General features: G+C 40.2%; 1 protein-coding gene across 3 annotated transcripts in view; it reads left to right on the top strand.

Annotated features, from left to right (window-relative positions):
• The first annotated feature begins 352 nt into the window (after positions 1 to 352).
• PHC1 (polyhomeotic homolog 1) overlaps positions 353 to 21,364 on the top strand; it is a 55,665-nt gene continuing 34,653 nt past the window's right edge. The window contains exons 1-4 of one of the 3 annotated variants that reach the window (XM_087711106.1): positions 353 to 635; positions 13,725 to 13,886; positions 17,225 to 17,335; positions 19,384 to 19,461. In XM_087711106.1, the coding sequence (XP_087567232.1) occupies positions 13,770 to 13,886; positions 17,225 to 17,335; positions 19,384 to 19,461 (306 nt within the window). In that variant the 5' untranslated portion in view covers positions 353 to 635; positions 13,725 to 13,769. Of the gene's footprint in view, positions 636 to 684; positions 832 to 1,305; positions 1,653 to 13,724; positions 13,887 to 17,224; positions 17,336 to 19,383; positions 19,462 to 21,364 lie in introns of those variants that run through there. The other 2 variants (XM_087711107.1, XM_087711108.1) reach the window with 2 other exon arrangements.

Raw genomic sequence — 21,364 nt, 5'->3', positions numbered from 1 at the left:
CGGCGGTCTGGTAGCAGGGCCATTCCTGCCTGCCTGCCTCCCTTCGTGAATCCTTGTCCGCAGAAATTCAACAAGGAAAACCTATTCCTATATCAGCTGCGTCTCCTGAACTGCCAGCCGCCGTAGCGGAAAGAGCTCGCGCCGGCTCACGCGCTTCTGCGACCGAAACCGAGGCCCGCCCAGCGGCGACAGGAGCCGGCCCCGAGCACCCGACCCCCGGTCGCCATGGCAACTGCAAACCTCGCTAGCCGAGGGCTCGGGGCGAAGGCGAGTCATGTGCTCCGGAAGAACCGCCTTCTGGCGCCCCCTTTGGCAGGAAGTGGGTAAACGAGGAGACGAGGAGGAGGAGGAGGAGGAGGGGGGAGCCTGAACCAAGGAAATTAAACACACGGCGGCGGCGGAGGGGCCGCTTTATATCGCGAGGCGGCTTCGGCTCCGGGAGAGGCGACCTGCCGAGGGGGCGCAGTGGCAGCCCTTCGGGCCCCTCCCCTCCCCCCTCCTGGGCTTCTTCGCGGCGGCCGCCGCCGCCGCCGCCGGATCCCGGCTCCGCCCCGCCCTCCCGTGGCTGGGAGGGCTGGCCTGGGTCGTTGGCGCGCCCCCTTCGGGGTAGACTCTAGGCCTAGCTGGAAGCAGAGGTAAGGAAGCGGTGCCCGGCCCAGGACTCACACCTGCGGGCCACTTTCCCTCCTGCAGCCGCTGTGGTTCCCGCCCCTCCTTTCGCCCCGCGCAGTTCCGCCCCGTCTGTTGTTAGTGAGCTGCCGCCTGTTGGTGTGGTCTGCTTTCCTCCCAGGCGCCTCTCGATGGTCCCCGCGATGAGCAGCAGTGTCCCGGGTCAGTCGTTTACTCTGCCTTGCATCTGGCTCCTTTGATAGCTGCACTTGAAACACGTGTTTCCCGCGTTAATATTTTACCTGCACGGTCCCCGTAGGGCGTCCTCGTACACAAGTGTTTGCGGTGCTTTTCGCAGCATGAAGGCTTCAGCAGCACCCTGTCCGGTCCTTCTCTGCCCACCTCCTCCCTATCGTCTATTAAAAGAATTCTATTGAAACCGAGAAAGCGTCTGACCGGCTTCTGTAGAATATGGCTCATTTAGTTTCTTATTGATTAAAAGCATCGAAATACAAGGGAGGTAACTCCGGAGCTGGCTAACAAACTTCCAAAATATACATTTACTCCACTCAGAAATTCAGCGTTTTATTGCGGATAGATAAATGGCAGATAAAAGGTATCAAGAAATGCATCAGACTAAAAATAAAAATTAAAACATAACTTGCCTCTGGTATCTAGACATCCGACTTAGAACTAAGAAGAAATTTTCTGATAGAACAATTAATCGGTGGAACAACTTGTCTTGAGCAGAGGGTTGGGCTAAAAGACTCCCAAAGTCCTTTCCAGCTCTGTTCTGCTACCTGTTCTTTCCTTAGGATTTGTCCTAATTAAAACAAGTTCTATTTTTTTCCTCTTGGAGAAAGAAACATTCACTCATTGAAAACCTAAACTGCAAATTGTGTCAGAACATTGTACTTGTCCTTTTAAGGAGAATGAAAATGCAAGCAGTTGAAGATTGATTCAGAAGGCATGGGGGAATTATGTTATTTCTTTCAAAATTTCTTCCCCTGCTTCTAGCAACATAATTTCTGGTATTAAAGAGGGTCAGTGCCTTTATTATAAGTTTCAGCAGAGAAAATATGATGAATACAGTTGCCTTAAGAAAATGTTCTCCAAAATTATAGCCATTAGTGCTGTTTGCTTGCAGGAATGACTTTTAATGTCTGGCAGACTACATGGGCTAATTTTGCAATAGTTTTGAAATTGTTAACTTTACGTTGACATGAGTCAGTGCAGAGAGCACAGTCCCTATAACTGTTTTAGCTGTGCTTGAAAGTTTGCTCTTTTTTCCAGGGTTAGGGGTTAGAATGTTTAGGGGTGTGGGGGGGGGGAAGAGAGACAAAAGAAAAAAGTAGGAAGCATACATTTTTAAAACAAAAGTTGATGGGAGAGATCCACCCCCTCACTCACTCACTGCTTTGTGGGGTACCACAGGGCTCGGCACTCTCTCCCCTCCTGTTCAACATTTATATGAAGCCACTGGGTGAGATAATCCGTCACCATGGACTGAGGTATCACGAATATGCTGGTGATACTCAGCTGTATGTCTCAGCCCATGATGAGTTAAGTGATGCCGTGTCCTCCCTCTCACAGTGCCTGGAGGCTGTTAGGCGTTGGCTGGGGAGCAACAGGTTGAAACTAAACCCTGGCAACACTGAGTGGCTCTGAGTTTGGGGTTCGTTGGCTCATGGAGAATTGCCATCTTTGGTCTTGGGTGGGGTGACACTACCCCAAACAGACCCTGTGCATCATCTGGGGGGTCTCCTGGACTCACGATTCCTGCTTGAAGAGCAAGTGATGGTCACGGCCAGGAGGGCCTTTGCGCAACTGCGAATTGTGCGCCAGTTAAGCCCTTTCCTGGACCGGCAATCCCTACTCACAGTCACTCATGTCTTACTTTACTTCCCATCTTGACTATTGCAACAAGCTTTACATGGGACTGCCCTTGAAGAGCATCCAGAAGCTCCAGTTGTTGCAAAAGGCAGCAGTCAGTACAGTTTCCTGCATACACCAATGTGCACGTGCATCACCTCTTCTGCGTGAGCTGCATTGGTTGCTGATTTGCTTCTGGGGGCAATTCAAGGTATTGGTTGTCACCTTTAAAACCCTTCATGGCTTGGGACCATGCTATCTCAGGGACCGTCTCTTGCCAATCATATCTACCCGACCCATCAGAGCGAGGAGGTAGGGAATGTTGCTGGTCCCATCCCCCAGAAAGATACACCTGGTGGGACCCAGAAGAAGGGCCTTCCCCATGGTGGCTCTCTCTGGAACATCATTCCCCCAGAGATTAGAATGATCACCACTCTAATACTGCTCCGGAAGGCGCTGAAGACCTGGCCCTGCCAGCGGTTCTGGGGAACCCAGGGTGGGATGGGCCCCATTATATGGCTTGTGTGATCGGCTGTCGCTGGGGTGGGAGGTGGGTGATTTTATTACATTGATTTATTTGATTTTTTATTAGTTTTTACTTTGTTTAGATGTGATTTTTTTAATATATATTTTTATTTATTTACAAACACAAAATACACACACAGAGAACTTAGACGTACACTACATTTACACAATACAGTATGAACAGGAACTTCCTGTTCTTTCTAGTAGCAATTACAAATCAATACAATTCTCTTTATGTTATTTCCCCTTCTAGTATATTTCATTTGCATTTCATCATTTTTAACCCTCTTATTTTACTCATCTATCTGCTATATTGGGTGATTACCTCTAGTAAATTTAAACTCTCCTGAATGCATGCATGCATGCATGCATGCATGTATGTATGTATGTATGTATGTATATGTTAATTCTCCTTATCTACTATTTTTGGGCTTTATTGATTTCCTTCATTGATCCTTGTTTCTTTCCTCCATCCACCTATAACATTTATCCCATATCTGGTAATATTCTCTTTCTTCTTTTCCCTGGATTTATTTTGTTAATTTGTCCATTTTGGCACAGTCCTAACCTTTCTTATTATTTCATCTTTGCTTGGTATAAATTTATTTTTCCATTTCTGAGCGAAGGCAATCCTCACTGCCGTAATTATGTGTAAAATTAAATACTGGATTTCTTTTTTATATTTCGCAGTCAATATTCCTAGTAGAAAAACTTCTGGTTTCCAATCTATTTTGACTCCAATTTTTAATTCTTTTCCAATACTTTTTAGCCTCCTCACAAGTCCACCATAAGTGGTAATATATTCTGTGTATTGATTCACATTTCCAACATTTTGGGGAGGTATTTGCTGAGATTTTTGCTAACCTTACTGGTGCCAGGTGCCATCTGTAAAGCATTTTTTACTGGTTTTCCCTGTATGCAACTGATAGTGTCATTTTTAAATTTATCCCCCCCCCCAAATTTTCCCATTTATCTAATTCAATATTGTAGCCAAAGTTCTGTGCCCATTTTACCATTTGTTCTTTCACAATTTCTTTTTCCATTTTATACTCCAGGAGAAATTTATATATTCTCCCTATCATCTTTCTTTCTGAACTTTGGATTATTTTATCCAATTCGTGTGGTTCCATTTCGATGCCATATAATTTAGTATTTTTATTGTGTTTAGTTTTGATTTGCAAGTAGGTTATCCAGTCAACTTTCATGTTTTGTTCTACCAATTCTTCAATTGTTTTTAAATTTCCCTGGCCATTAATTAAATCTCTGTATCTTAACATTTTATTCATATCTGTAAAATTTGGGTGCATTCTCCTTTCTCTTGGGGATAGCCAATTCGGGATTTTCACATAGTAGTTTTTAAAAATTTTGAGCAAGTTTTGCAATAATGCATTTCTAATTAGATGTTTTTGAAAGTACTTGTGCATTTTATTTTTATCATCCCATAGGAATGTATGCCAACCTGCTTGCAGATCATGACCTTCTAAAGTTAAGATTCTTTTATTCTTTAACTCTATCCAATCCTTCACCCATGTTGTTATCGCTAATGTGTATAACTCCCAATTTGGTAATGCTAAGCCTCCTCTCTCCTTGCTGTCTTGCATTGACTTTAGTTTAATCCTCGCTTTTCGCCCTTGCCAGATGAACCTAGCGGTTATTTTGTTTAATTCCAGAAAGAAAGTTTTACCTGTGCGGCTTGCAACAAAAATAAAATTCTTGGTAAAAAATTCATTTTAACTGTGGCTATACGTCCCATTAGTAATTGCTGAATATTTTTCCAGCTTTCTAAATCTTTCTTTATTTGTGTCACTAGTTTATTATAATTGTTGCCTTTAATTGTAGAACATTTTGCTGACATACAGATCCCCAAGTATTTCACTTTCTTAGTTATTTGCTTAGTTATTTCTTAGTTATTTGCATTTTAGTTACTAATTCCAATTCCTCTTCCTGCTTTTTTTTTGCATATTCTTAAATTATCATTTTTGTTTTGTTTTTATTAATTTTTAATCCTGCCACTTTGCCATATTCTTCTAATTTTTGAATTAATTTCAGACTGGATTCTAGTGGATCCTCTAAAACAAATACTAAGGCATAGGCTTGGGTCTTATATTCTTAAATCTTAAACTTTTTATTCTCTGGTCCTTCCTAATTTCATTTAATAATATTTCCAGAGGTAGTATAAACAGCAAAGGAGAGAGGGGGCATCCCTGTCTAACTCTTTTTTTTAATTTCGATCTTCTCTGTTAGTTCTCTGTTCATCAGAACTTTGGCTGTCTGGGTGTTATAAAGTTTTTCTATCATTTTTGTAAATTTTTCTCCGAATTTCATGCTATCTAGTTGTGTTGTTATAAATTTCCAAATTGCGTTGTCGAATTCTTTTTGTGCGCCAAGAAAAACCACTACCAATTGCTTTTCTGGATGTGCCTCATAATATTCTATCTAGGATGACTCTCGCATTATTTTTCATGTGTCTGTGGGGTAAAAATCCATTTTGGACTGGGTGTATTCGTTCATTTAAAACTTGTTTAATTCTTCCTGCCATAATCGCTGTAAATATTTTATCATCTGAATTCAATAGTGAAATTGGTCTGTAATTTTGGATTTCTTGTAGGTTGGCTTCTTCTTTCGGGATTAGTGATATTATTGCTTCCATCCACGATTCAGGCATCTTGGCTTTTCCTAAGAATTCATTAAACATTTCCACTCCTAGTTCTTCCAGTATTATTTTATTATATTTGTATAACTCCACCAGGATTCCATCTGGTCCTGGGGTTTTATTATTTTTCTGGTTTTTCAGGACTAATTCCACTTCGGCTATCGTTATTGGCCTGTTTATCGCCTCCCTTTGTTCTTTCGAGATTGGGATTATCTTTTCTGGCTTTAAATATTGTTTTATCTTCGTTTCCTCCATACTATCTTGCGTGTATGGTTTTGCAAAGTATTTTTGAATAATATGCTTCTTTTCTTCCGATTTATGTTGAGTATTTCCCTCGTCATCTTCTAATTGGTATATCATCCTTTTTTCTCTTTCATTTTTCAATCTGTATGCCAGCCATCGTCCAGGTTTGTTGGCTTGTTCGAAGTAATTTCGTTTGGCTGCTTTAATTTTCTGTGCTAATTCTTTTTGAGTTATTAAGTTGATACATTCTTGTTGCTCTTTTTGTTTTCTGATGTTTCTTGCAATGTAGGCGATTGTGAAGCCTCTTATGTATGCTTTCCTGGTGTCCTAGAGATTTTGAATTCAGGTGTCTTCTTTTTTATTTATTCTAAAAATAGTTTTAATTCTTTCTCCAGCATTTGAGTGTATTCTATTTCGTCTATGATATTTGAGTTCATCATCCATCTTTTTCTTCTTTTTTAGCCTTTCCATCTTAATTTTATTGGGTTATGATCGGCCCACTCGTTTGTTTCAATTTTGTTTGTTTGTTTGTTTGTTCAATAAATTTATAGGCTGCCCAGTCCTGAAGGACTCCGAAGGAAATTTTGATTTCCTCTAATTGATTACATCGTCCAGATGATATCCAGGCCATGTCAATTCTCACTAAGGACTGGTGGGGGTTCGAACAAAAGATATATTGCTTTCATGTTTTGTGCCTTTCTTTTTTATATGTTGTTTATTTTTTATATTGTTTATATTCCATTGCCATCTCAAAAAAGGATTTAGATAATGTATTTTTTTGCCTTATTATTTCTTTTACTTTCATAGTCCATCTTTTTCTTCACTATTGCGTTATAATCCCCAATTAAGCAAATATTCTAATTCATTAATTTTGTTGTGTAATTTCCTATAGAATTCCTCTTGTTTCTGATTTGGTGTACATATCACTATAAATAATATCGGTTTTTCTGTTTTCTCTAATTCAATCATTAGAATCCTGCCTTCATCAGAGTAGACTTCTTTGGAGTTTATGTTTTCCTTTATAAAGGTTGCTATCCCTCTTTTTTTTATCTGCCAGTGCTGTATATAGTTTCCCTAATTTTTTTGTTTTCCAGGAAATTAATATGTTCCCTTTTGATGTGCACTTCCTGTATGCAGGTTATTTCTGCCTTCAGTTTCCTAAGTTTGTTAAACATCTGCGCTCTTTTTTTGGGTGCATTTACTCCATTCAAGTTTACCGAGATGATTGTTATTTCCTGGTCCGTCTTTAGATGGGGTGTTATTACTTCTGGTTTGTATCTGATTATTCCCTCTCATGCCTTCCCTTTCTGCTCTCTCTCTCTCTTGCTTCTGTTCTTCTTTCCTGTTTCTTCCTTTGTCTTCTGCTGTTTCTTCTTCTTGACTTCTGCTTTCTAGGTTCTCTTTACTTCCTTGTTCTTTTTCCCTTGTGAAGTATTTTTCGTAAAATTCCTGCCCTTCTTCTATATTCTCTATTTTATATCTTTTTCCTTGCCAAGAGACCAATATCCCTTCTGGTACCATCCATCTGTACATTATTCTGTTTTTATTTAACTGGTTAGTTAAAAATTAATATTGTCTACGTTGTTCCCGGACTCTCCGTTGTATCTGTTTAAGAGTAATCAACTCTTTTCCCTTGAATGTTTTTGTCCCTTCTCTGGTTTTTTGTACACTTCATCTCTAGTTGTTTTTTTGGCAAATCTTACATGCGCTTCTCTTGGTAGCCTATGTCTTCTGGCATAATTGGTGTGCACACGGTAAGCCTCATCTATGTCTTCTCTCAACTCTTGTTCCTTTCTCTGTAAAATTTCAGCAAAGATTTCGATCATTTTTCCTTTCAGGTATTCCTCTTTTTCTTCAACTATGTTTTGGAATCTTAGATAAAATGAAGCTCTTTTATTTTCAAGTTGGATTATTGATACCTCTAACTCTATTGACTTGTGCATATTTCAATTCCATTTTTTCTATCTTCTGATCTGTTTGTTCTATTTTTGTTTCGCTGTTCTGGATTTTCTGTTCATTGATTGTTAAGGCATTCTGTATCTTTTCAATTTTGTCATCCATGTTTTTTGATATTTCCTTTCAATTCTCCCATTTCGTTTTTAATTTCTTTATAGTTCCTCCTTGTCTCTTCGTGATTTGTAGCTATCGCTTCTTGGGTTTTCGTCATTGTCTCTTGTATCATTTAGAGCATCAATTGCATACTCTGCATTGTTTATGCTGGTCCTGTTGTTCCTGGTACTGCTTCGCCTTTCTGCAGCCCCAATGCACTCTCTATTGATCTTTGGTTTGAGGGTGAGGATGTTGCTGAAGCCGGGTTAGATGCTGTTTTTTTCCTTGTCTTCACCAAATTAGTGTTAGTTGCCATCTTTATCCCTCTATTTATCCTCACCCACAATTTAATACAGGTTCTACTTTATTTCTACTTTATCACAAATATCAGTGGTTATATATCTCAATATTTAACAATAATTAACCTTCCTTAATATCACGTTTAAATATCTAGACAATCCTATATATTATTCTATTTTTAATCCTTAACTATTATATATCACAGAATTATATATCACACTATTATCTTATGCAAATAAATATCTCTCAGCTATGTCAGTTATACAGATACTCAGTTCTAATAATTAGTTTCTCTATGTATTTCCTTAATCCATTTTATGTCACAGCTGATCCCTCTTGTGTCAGCCTTTGCAGCTCAAATTTATAATCCACTAGATGTCGCCCTCTCCTCAGTATCACTGTCCGTTCCATCAATCACAGTCAGTAATCACAGCAGACCCTGAGGCAAAGACAAAACAAGGGGGTGGGTGGGTAAAAACTCTCCAACCGTTCCAAAACAGCTCTCCCTCTACTGTCCCTGATCCAGTTTCAACTCCTGAGGAGAGTAAGTACTGTATATTTGTAGAATACCCCCCCCCCAAAAAAAAACCTTGAGCTCTTCGTTACCTGGATTTATTGTTCATGATTGAAATTCTGTTCAAAGTTCAGCTATTCTTTGGAAAGAAAAAAGAGTAGAAAAGAGAGCAGAAAGGAGAAGGGGGAAAAAAAACCAGCCCGACTATTATATGATCCTTTGTGTGCTTTCCAGGTCTTCTCAACAGCAACAACAATATACCCCGCTCCCATTGTCAATGCTGGCTTTTGGTTCATTCTCCTCCCTCTCCTATGAGGTTTCCCACTGCGACCACTTCCGTCCTATTATTCACGCTGCCACTTTCAGCTCTTCGTCTCAGCTCTCACTGCTTTTCGGCAAAAATCTGGACTGCAAAAAGAGTCTTCACCACAGAGCCTTTTTCTTTCCAGCTCAATCGCTCCACCAATTTCACGTTGTCCTCCTTTTTTGGGGGTTGTCAACGATAACAAATGCCTCGATTTCAACTGCTTTCTCTATTTGCTTCCCTCTTATGCGGTTGCCATCACTCCAGTCCTGTCCAAGTGACAGGATAGATCCTTGTCCATTTAGTGGGTTTCTCATATCCACTGGGGAGTTTTCCTTACCACCCTAGTGTCTTCAGAGTTTCCCCCTGAATCTGCCAATCCCTTCAGGATCCGCAGCACTCAAAAATGAGCCCAAACCAAGAAGTTTGAGTTAGATGTTACGGGAGCAACCGTTCCTCAACCCTAGCACAATGATGTCACCGCCGGAAACCTAGATGTGATTTTTTTATAATCTGTAAGCCGCCTTGAGTCTCCATGGGCAAATAGATGGCAATATAAATGTAATGATAAGTAAATAAATAAGTAAGATAAAAAAGCATTAAAGGGTGAACTAGTATTGTCACTGCATTGTGCATAAAGTGCTAGGAAAGAACATTCTAACATCACTTTATTGCTGAATTGCAGTCTGAAACCCAGGGCAACATGTAGGCTCCAAAAACTTTAGTATGATTCCTAGAGATCTCCAAAAGTTGTTACTAAAGCTAAAGATTTTAAATTAAATTAGCTGTAATGTGGCATCATAAGGTATAATAAAAATATTAAAAAATTAGAAGGAAAATTAGAATTCTTTATTGGCTAAGTGTGATTAGACATGCAAGAACTTTGTCTCCGATGCATAAGCTCTCTGTACATAAAACAATAGTGATAGATTATTGTTGTGACTCAGCAGCAGTCTTCTGTGAGTCTTTTCGGAATGCAAGATTAACGATGCAGCTAGGGCTCGTTAGTGGGGTTTTGGAGATAAAAGGACGGATGCTGCCACGCCCTAGTCGCAGGAGTCAACGTTCCTTCGTGCGTTCCTTGGTTCGTACAACATTGCTTGATACACTTGGATAAGTGCTTTGTGTTTCCTGTAACCCTGATTCAAGAACATACACTTGGAGAAGTGCTTTGATTTCTGTAACCCTGATTCTTAGAGACTTTGGAAGAAGTGTTTTGCTTTCGTTTTGTTCAACTTGAGTTGCCGTAAGAAAGATTTGTTTTCATTCCGTTATCTGGTTAGAGACTGTATTTATGTTATTTTTGGGCTCGAAGCCAGTCTGAGCCGAGAACTGATAAAGAAAGTTCCTTTTAAGTTTGTCTGCTCGCCGTTTGTTAACGAGCCATGAAGGGGGGACAGAACAGATTGACTCCTGCCTGACAAGCCTTAATCTCAGTAATTATGGAGCAGTTAATGGCTGAAAATAGATTAATAGCAAAACAAATCGCAATGTTGTCGGATCAAATTGCGCAGTTGCAGAGAGCTGCAAACTGCCCCCCTTCACACAAATGACCTGTGTGAAGCAAAAACAATTTGAGTATAGGATTTAAGGCTGCGTCCCCTCCCCCAGGTTTGTTTGGATTGTCTGCATGGAATTTTGCTATAAGGCAATCAGCCTGGATATTTCTACTCTTTACCCAAGATGCCTCTGATAATGGGTAGCCCTTCCATTTGATTTAAGTATTGGAGTTGTCTCCTGTGCCACCTCAAACCAAGGATTTGTTGCACCTCATAATGGATTTGGCCCCCTATGACCACAAGGCCTGGGGGCTCTCGGGGTAGTGGACTCAGGGTTGATCCGACCACAGGTTTTAAAAGGCTACTATGGAATACCGGGTGTATCTTTCCTAGCAGTCGGGGCAGTTTCAATTGCACTGTGACTGGGTTGATGATCTTTACTATGGAGAATGGCCCCATAAACTTTGGTCCCAGTTTCTTGCTAGGGAATTTTAACCTCAAATATTTTGTGGAGAGGTGGACCTTCACTCTCACCTGGAATGGCCATTGTGGAGCTCGGTGTTTATCTGCCTGTTTCTTATAGGTTTGCGCTGCTTTAGCTAGTGCTTTTTGACATTCTTCCAAGTTGCTTTCAGCATTGATACCCCATCAATCAAGCTGACTGAGGAGGGGGGATCCCTTGGATACTCAGGCATAACTTTGAACGCTATTAGTCCCATGCTACTGTGAACCCCATTATTGTACGCAACCTCAGCAAAAGACAGGAGGTCTGCCCAATTGGACTGCTGATAGCTCACGTAGCACCTCAGTACTGCTCTACCATGGTGTTCAGTTTTTCTGCCCCTCCATTGGTACTTGGGTGATCCAATGAAGTGCAGGCACTCCCTCCAGAACTTAGCCATGAACTGGACCCCCCTGTCTGAGATAATTCTTCAAGGTACTCCATGTAGATGTGCTTCAGGAACAGTTTGGCCAGCTTGTGAGCTGAGGGTAGTCTGCTACAGGGTATGAAGTGCAACTGTTTGGAGAACAGTTCTGTTACAGTTCAAATCACCGTATTTCCCCCCCACTTTTCACCAACTCTACTATAAAGTCCATTGCAATCTCCTCCCATGGCCTCGTTGGCTCTGCTACCGGTTGCAGCAGTCCAGGGTTTTTTCCCAGTCGTCTCTTCTTCGTGGTGCAGATGGTGCAATTTTTCACATAACTATCCACATCTTTCTTTATGCCGGGCCACCAGAACTGCCTCCGGGCTAAGTGTAAAGTCTTTAGGAACCCAAAGTGGCCTGCCAGTTTAGCGTCGTAGCTCCTCTGGAGAATTAGGGTGTGTAGGGATTCTGGGATGTAGAGTTTCGTCCCCTTCCATGCGAGGTAATCTCTTTTTGTCAAGATTTGTTTGTTGTCTTGGAACCAGGGGTCTGCTATCAGTTCGGTTTTGAGTCTCGTGGTTAGATCACTTGCTGGTTGGTCTTGCCGGTCCCGGCGTTGTTGTCTGGTGATCACCTGGGCAACTATTTGGGTAGAGGGAATGATGGCATCCACCACCTGCTCCTGTTTGCATTTGTACTGGGGCATGCGGGAGAGGGCGTCAACTAGAAAGTTCCTACCCCCCCCCCCCCCTAGAATGTGCTTTAGTACAAAGTCAAAGCGGTTGAAGTACTGAGCCCATCGGACTTGTTTGGGTGATAGTTTCCATGGGGTCCTGAGGGCCTCCAGATTTTTGTAGTCAGTCCAGATTTCAAATGGTTTCTGGCCCCCTTCCAGCAGGTGTCTCCAGGTTAGCAGTGCCCATCTCACTGTGAAAGCCTCATTTTGCCATGCGGTCCGTTGTCTCTCTCTGTCTGTGAGCTTGCGGGAGGTTTAGGTGCAGGGCTGTAGGTTTCCTTGGCTATTTCTTTGGAGTAGCACTGCTCCCACTGCCACGTCATTGGCGTCTGCTTGGATAATGAAGTCTTGCTCAAGGTCAGGATGCGTCAACACCGGTTCCTTTGCAAACATTTTTAGTGTTTCAAATGCCTCTTGGCAGGTTAGGTCCCACTGCAGAGGTTGTCCCAAGTGAGGTTTTGTTCCTGGCCTCCCTGTCTTTAGGAGGTCTGTCGTGGGTTTGGTAATCTTCGCGAAGGAGCGGATGAATTGCCTGTAGAAGTTCGTGAACCTTAGAAAGTACTCGGTAGTATGCTTCTCTGAGGTCTAGTTTGGTGAAGAACTTTGGCCAGGTGAGATAGCATGTCCTTCATGAGGGGGAGGGGGTATAGGTTGTGTATGCACACGGCATTGATTCCTCTAAAATCCATAGTTCCTCTAAATTCTCATAGGTGCATCTTTTTTGGGTCTTTGAAGAGTACTGGCACTGTAACCTGTGGCTTGGCTGGCTCGATGAACCCCCATGCTATGTTTTTGTCTATGTATTTGTACATTTTGTGCATTTCCTGGGGCGTCAATCCTCTTTCGTGTCTGGCAGCTTTCTCATGTCGTTATTATGGAATCCGCCATTAACTTTTATTGCTACTCAGAACCACTCATAAAGTCTGTTTGGGATGTCTCGATAAGCCTTTACCTGGGCACACAAAAAAGGAGGTCAATTTTTGGACTTCTCGGGTGAGTTAATATTGAAACATCTATAGCATTTTTCAAGTACATCATTTAATTAGTTCAGCTTGCAAAACATATTTTGGATATTAAGAATCTTGCCATGAAATTTCCTGTGTGTACATATAATTCCATGATTTAGCGGTTGTCTATACTAGGTTCAAGCTGTACTGTGTAAGAATGTGATACCACAATTATGTACTTCTATACCTTTATTGTTTAACTCCCTAGAGTCAGAAATTATTTTCAAAAACTTCATATTTGTTTCATTACAAGTTTCATATAGCATGGTTAAATAGTCCTGTTCCCACCTTTTGGTTCTTAATTGAAAAATCAAATGTTTGCTTTAAAAATTAACATTTGTCTCTCATCATTTCATTATTTTTAAATTTTGCCTTGTTGAAGGAACAGTTATTTAGGAAAACAAATCTTGTGCAATTTTGGATGATTACTTAAATAGTGACCTATATTAATAATACTCCATCCATCATAGGTAGATTTTGATACTTGACATAGATTTATATTTCAGACAAAAAATATTCAAATAATCCTAATTACTTCTTCTAGGATTTGAAACAAAACTTCAGACAGGGATCCTTGGGACCTGACACAATGGAGACGGAAAGTGAGCAGAATTCAAATTCAGCCAGTGGCAGCTCAGGCTCTTCTGGTGGAAGCACCCGCCCACAGATATCGCAAATGACTCTCTACGAGCGGCAGGCAGTGCAGGTGAGGATTAATCCTTATTCTTTAAAGATGTAATTGTGGCCTATATCAAGATTGTTTTAATTCCGAGGAAGTTAGCCAAGAAAAAAATATGGCTGAAGAAAGTGGAATTCATCAGACAATGGGCTTCCTTCAACTCCCTTCATGCTAGTGTGATAGAACAAAAACTCAAGATTATTAACATTTTGTTTTAGATTAAGCAGTACTTCCTTTCCTCAGAGCAGTTCCTCATTTACTCCAGTAATCTATGGTCTTCCCAGCTGGCGGCCTTTGCTTTTGTGATAACCGAAATAAATACTAGTAATTTACTTTTGTTCTTCTTAGATGAGGCATTATTCTCCATGGCCAATGCTAGGTAATGGTAAGGCCCTCTGGTTTTTAAATCACTTCAATATGCTGTTTGACCAGGACAGAGGTAATATGAAATTGATGGAAGGAAAGACACAGAACTATGGGAGCTCCATGTTGCTCCGTGACCAATAGGAGTTTGCTCCAAAAGCCCATATGGACTTTGGTGAAAAATTTACTAATATAATTAAGGCAATATATTCTACACAAACTGCAAAGGTGATGGTTAATGGGGACATGACAGAGAATTTTAATGTAAGGAAAGGCACAAGACAAGGATGTCCTTTATCCCTTCTACTATTTAAGTGTTAAATAAAACATTAGACAAGATTCAGTAATAAAAGGCATGGAAATAAAAAAAGAAAAATATAAACTACGGGTGTTTGCAGATGACCTGGTATTTATTCTAGAAGAACCGCAAGAAACTGGACCCAAATTAATAAAAAAATAGAAGAATATGGTGAAGTTCCAGGATTGGAAATAAATAAAGAGAAAACCAAGATGCTAGCCAAAAATCTTACAGATAAACAGAAAAAAGAATTTATGAAGAAGACAGATAGTCAGATAGTTAAGAAATAAAATACTTAGGAATTCAATTAACAGCAAGATGGGCAACTATTACAGAAGATAATTATACTAAGCTAATGCAACAAATTAAACTAGATCTGGAGAAGAGGAAAAACTTGCAATTATCGATGGTAGGAAGAATAGCTACAATAAAATTGAATATCTTGCCGAGATTATTATTTTTGTTCCAAACAATTCTGACAAAGTTAGAAAAAAATTCTTTGAGGAGCCAAATAAAATGATGTTAAAATATATCTGGCAAAGGAAAAGAGCAAGAATAAGATTGAAAATGTTACAAGGCTCTAAAAAGAAAGAATTTTCTGGTTGCCATATTGTGAGCTATATTACCAAGCCTTTGTACTTACATGGATGAAAGAATGGATAAATGTGAGGCATAAAAGATTATTAGCCTTGGAGGGACATGATCTTCAATTGGGGTGGCTCACCTTTCTATGGTATGGGAAAAACAAAATATATAGATATTTCCAAAGACATTATGTCAGAAATGCTCTGCTGTTAGTATGGGGGGAAAAATAAAAGAAAAACATTATATGAAAATACCAGTCTGGCTCTCCACTATGGAGGCACTGATACAGTGGGGCAAAAAAGTATTTAGTCAGCCACCAATTGTGCAAGTTCTCCCACTTAAAAAGATGAGAGAGGCCTGTAATTGACATCATAGGTAGACCTCAACTATGAGAGACAAAATGAGAAAACAAATCCAGACAATCACATTGTCTGATTTGGAAAGAATTTTTTTGCAAATTATGGTGGAAAATAAGTATTTGGTCAATATCAAAAGTTCATCTCAATACTTTGTTATATATCCTTTGTTGGCAATGACAGAGGTCAAACGTTTTCTGTAAGTCTTCACAAGATTGGCACACACTGTTGCTGGTATGTTCCTCCATGCAGATCTCCTCTAGAGCAGTGATGTTTTGGGACTGTCGCTGGGCAACACGGACTTTCAACTCCCTCCAAAGGTCTTCTATGGGGTTGAAATCTGGAGACTGATATATAGACATTCTGAATGAAACAGGAAAACTTAAAACTAAGCAAGATTTGAAAAATCAAGGGATTGATTTAGCACGATGGCCGCATGTGCAAATACAATCAAGGTGTGAGAAAGATGTAAAAATATATGGTTTCTATAAAGAACCAACAGCATTAGATCAGATACTACTAGGGATAGATGAAAAACTAATTAAAAAGTATAGTTATCTGTTGTGGCCCAGCAGGATCCGGTTGAGCTGCTGATGGACTTGGATAGCGAAGAACCATATGAGTCTGCCATGGAAGATGTGGAGGATCCTGTGCAGGGTTCAGACTCAGAGCAGGGACCAGAGAGGCTGGTTGGCCACCAGGAGGTGCCTGAGGCATGGAGCAGTGGGGAGGATTAAAGGCAGTTTGTCCCTGATGCTAGGTTGAGAAGGGCTGAGAAACGGAAGACGCAACTCCGTAGGCAGTCTCATAGAAGATAATTACGCATAGGTGGTTGTGGATTGGCCCCTCCCAAAAGGGTTTATAAGTGAGGCATTGGGAGGGGACATTTGCAGGAAACAACTGTTCGAACTAGTATTGAAGAAATCTGTATTCTAGCCGTGTCATGTGGATTATCTGCGTTGCTTCATTTGAGCTTTCTGGGTTGCTGCCAAGCTATTATCTTGAACGTGAGTTGCCTGGGCCCTCAGCCAAAGGATTTGTTATCTCATTAATTAAATAGTGGCAAACAGCCAAACCTGTGTTCTGGTTCATTCACAGGTCAGGGGGCTCAGAACAGTTATCTGTTGAGCATCAAAATAGAAGAACAACAGGTGAAAGAAACAATGATAGTGTGGGCCAAAAACTTTGGATATACTATAGAGCTAGATAAATGGCAGAAACTTTGGGATACAAATTATCAATTAACAATATCAACTGCCTATAAAGAAAATTTATATAAAATGTTTTATGGGTGGCATTTACCACCAGCAAGAATGGCAAAGATGTTTAAAAACATGACCGCCAAATGTTGGAAATGTAATCAGATACTGGGCTTGTACTATCATATATGATGGACATGTCCAAAGGCAAAAAAATATTGGACAAAAATACATAAATGGTTAGAAAAAATGGTAAAGCAACATATAGAATACATATTTAATTTTACACATGTTAATAACAGCAGTGAGAATTGTAGAACAATGATTCTTAAACCGATTGACCTGATTACATTTTTTCCTAGATTCAAATAATGTCATTATCCACAAAATACCCACAAGCATTTTGTGCTTATACAAGTGTATAGCCAATATAAATTGTTTATTATCCCTAGGATACGTCCAAAGTACCCTCTTGAGAATTACTTCCAGTTTAAGATTTAAAGGAACTACTATTGTAGATTATAGTTGTTCCATGTTCCACTTTGGATATCTTCTTTACTGCAGGCCCTTCAAGCACTACAGCGACAACCCAATGCAGCCCAATACTTTCATCAATTTATGCTTCAACAACAGCTCAACAGTGCTCAACTTCACAGTCTGGCTGCAGTCCAGCAGGTGAGAAGCTGAAAAATTCTGTTTGGAAAGAGAGAAACCCGGGGACTGGAACTTCGGAGGGCCACTAAGCCTCCATCTTTTTCATCATGCATTTCAGCATCTGACTGAATTTGCATCATTGATTTTGAGAATAAATATTAATAAGCAGATGCTACTCAGTTCTCTCTCTACATTGATTTCACAAATGCTATGGAACTTCTAAGTCAATGTTTGGAGATAGTTTTAATCAGTATTACATTGGAAGAATAAAATTTCCTGGAATAAGAACACCAGTTTGGTCAATAGCCAGTTGCTAACTAGTTCCAAATTTGAGAAATAAAAAGCAAGATGTCCAGAAAGCTGGGAGAAAAGTTGTGGAAAAGAAGCATAAGATATAAATTGCAGTGGCTATTAGTAGGAGCTGAATTCTTAAGTTGAAAGAGGGCATTCAGCTGCCAAGTGGCTCATTTTAGTAGACGAATAAAAATTCTTAAATAGGTTGAAGCTAAATATGTGGCTTCTTTTGAGTTTGAGCCGTGTTGTCCACTGTCCACATGAGAGGGCAGCTTGTCTTATAACCAGGGGTGAAATTAGACTGGTTCGGGCAACCCGTAGGGATGATTTGAAGTGGTTCACCAAACTGGTAAAAACCACCCCTGGTGGCCCGCCCACTCACTGCTCACCCCCTCTGGCCATTTACTCACCCCTTCCCACCACTTGCCGCCCGCCCCTTCTGGCCACTCACCCCGCCCATCCATCCCCGCCCTATATATGTTGCCTTCCCACGTGGCCCAGTTAATTACCTCGCCAGTCGCCTAACCTGTTTAGCTGACCAAAGGTAAGCAACGCATGCCCTTCGCCTTGGGTTGGGGCCCGGGGCCCAGGGACGTGCCATTCCCCAAGGCTTCGGAGCCACTGTCCACCTCGACCAGGTCGGGGAATGCACCATTCCCCAGCTCCGGCCTTGCCCCGGAACTGCTGCCCACCTGCTGCTGCTCTCCCTTTGCCATGTGACGCGTCCTTACTTTCTTCCCGTGGTTGGCTGCCGGGGAAGGCAAGCCAGGTCTGAGCCGTCGCCACTAGCCTCCCCACCAGCCTGCATCTCGGGCCCCCAATGTTGGGAGATGCTTCCAGCCACTCTCTCTCTTTTTTTTTTTTTTTTGCTGCAGCTGGATGCTTTTTGCGCCGAAAAAGAGACGGTGACTGCACAGGCTTCTTGCAGCAAAAATTGCCGGAGCCATTCCGCTTCTTGAATGCGTAGCCGCCCTGTTCTATGCGCCGGCCGTGCACGCACACACCATTGACTGGTGCCGCTGTGCTGGAGGGACTTGCCCAGGTTTATGCTTGGAGTTAGGTGGCAATTGGTTCTTGACAATGAGCACTGCTGAGGGCAAACAAATTGAGGTTGAGTTGAAATAAAGGAAAATATTCTGAGTAGGGAATTGCTGTTTTAGAGACAGTGGCTTTCCGTAGATTTACTGCTAAGTAGAAACAGTCAATAATAATAATTAGGGGCTTACTTAGAAAACGTTAACCTGCTTTTCATTTTCATGAGTTAATGTTACAGTGTCTGGGGTACTGAACTCTACTTGCAGCCATTTTTCAAATGGTTATGAGCGGATGCAAAATATAGCCATTCATGTATCTAATGATATGAGATAAGTAATTATTCACATGCCTACAGTTGTAGGCTGCAGTCATATACTGTACCATTAAATATGAAGTTTATCCATCCTTATTTCTGTCTGCTGAGCGTTAGGCCTTTTGGAGAGTTAGTGAAGGGAGCTTTTGATTGTTCTTACTGATTGTTCACATGGTATATATACATTTTTGCAATTTCTATGACTCTGAAAAAGCCTCAAAAATTTCTCAGAGTAATTGAGAACACCATAAGGGTCAAATCAAGAAATAGTCTGTTAAAACAATTGAGGTCTCTATCATAGTTTACCCTTGCAGAAAGAATATTTACTAATGAAAAGTTTAATGTCTCAATTTTTTCCTTTTTCTCAGGGAGTACTTAATAATATATGGTATCTTAATTCTAATTTTTTAAAAACAATTTCTTGTAGGCCACAATTGCAGCCAGCAGACAGGCAGGCTCTCCAAACACAAGCTCCCCTCAGCAGACAGCCACCACACAGGCTTCAGTAAGTAGAGTGATTCATGATCGTTTGTTTGGATACTTTCTTGATTAGGAGTGGATATTTTCATACCTAAGTCTGGCATTTTGGAGTCTGGAAAAAGTGTTTGCTGTGTGGGTGGAGAATAATATTAGAAAGAAAAATGAAAAGTATCTATTTTGGAGAAATAATGGTTAGTGTGTGTGAATGAAGACATTTTTTAAATATTTTTTTTATTTTTAGTTTTCAAAACAAACACAACACATCCTTCTTTACATGCTGTAGAAAGTATATCAGTTGGTTTTTTAAAATTATTATTATTATTATTTATTTGTCTTGTATGCCGCCCATTCCCGGAGGACTCCGGGCGGCTCACAAAAGACAAGGGAAAGGGGGGAACAAGACAAAGACAACATGGTTACAAAAAGACTTTCATGCATCTCTTCCATAGTCAACAAACATAATTCATATTAACTCAAGTATTTTAACTGAGATATTTATACATGTTACCATCATCATATCTCCATTTTCATTTGACTATAATTATTTAAACATCCTTCATCATAAAATATACCAAGATTTTATACATAATCACATACTGGCCTTTCATTTACTATTTCTAAAATCCTCCATTAACACTGAATCCTTATGTCCTATTCTAGCTAAACATCCATAATATTTAATAACAAAATTTTCTAATCCTCCTTTCCAAATCACTGTTTACAATTTACATCCAGTCTCCTTATGTTATACCCATATCTATATATACATTGTTATCCTTATCCCTCCTTTATTTAATTATATCCTGTATCATAACATTTCCCCCCTAATAATCAAAGCTTTAACTGTATCTAACTTAGTTCTTTTTTTAATTAACCTTTATATATAATCCAAAGGGATTTCTAATCTTCCTTTCATGGGCACCATTCAATATTCATATCCAATTATTACTCATCATGACACTACACATTGTATACAATAGTAACATTATCAATTATTTATTTGACTATATCTATTGTCACTAAATTTCACTAAGTTTAACTAGTTTTAAATTATACTCTTCCATCTATCAACCTGTATCTTTCCAGTAGCAAAACAGTCTCATATCTTCTGCCATGGACTCCTTAGCAACTCCTTGCTTATAAAATCTCTCATGTAATCCCGATGCCCTTCTTCTGTTTCCTTAATCAGCTTATTTTTGATTGTCAGTAGTGTTATCAATGATATTGCTAATAATTTTTCTCTCTTTAAATCCATAAATTCTTTTGTTTTTTCTTCTTCTGTATCTTGCCATCTGGGGTAAGTTTCCCTCCATTTAGCTCCTCTTTCAGTATTCCACTCTTTCCATTTTCAGAGACAAACCAATTGTCAGCGTTCCAAATATCATGCAGAATTAAATCAGAGTCCAAGGCAGAGCTATCCTTAAAGTTCCAATTTAATAAGACAGACATGTTGGCAGCGAACTGTGGAAAATCCCAATTCTGAAAACTTCCTGGGATTTCACCCAGTTGAAAGTTCATGATCTTATCCCCACACCCATAAATCCATTACATGGTCCAATCTTCTTCAGCCACGCTGGCATTTCCACCCATCTAGTTTCGGTCAGATGCAGCGGTGCGGAGACAAAAGATGACCTTGGGCTTCTAGAAAAAAATGACAACAACACATTCCACAATTCTACTCCTTTCTATTCCCCCTCCCAATTTCTACACTAATGAAACAGCATAGGAAAATAATAGAGAGTGTGGCAGGCCAAAAATCCAGAAAAGAATATAACTGCAGGCCTGACACCAATCACCATAAATATCAGCAAATTTAATTTCTTTATATTCATTTTCCACTTAGATTTTTTGGGTTTTAACGATCACATTTTCTACTTGATAAACATCCTCAACTTCTTCATCATATTTTGCTGTTAGATGCGCTAAGT

This window comes from Thamnophis sirtalis, unplaced genomic scaffold (assembly GCF_051295495.1).
Source record: "Thamnophis sirtalis isolate CommonGarterSnake01/CBP01778 unplaced genomic scaffold, rThaSir2_p1.2 scaffold_3, whole genome shotgun sequence".
Classification (NCBI taxonomy): Eukaryota; Metazoa; Chordata; class Lepidosauria; order Squamata; family Natricidae; genus Thamnophis; species Thamnophis sirtalis.
The sequence above is the reverse complement of the archived record's forward strand: the minus strand, read 5'-3'. Positions and strand labels throughout refer to the sequence as shown.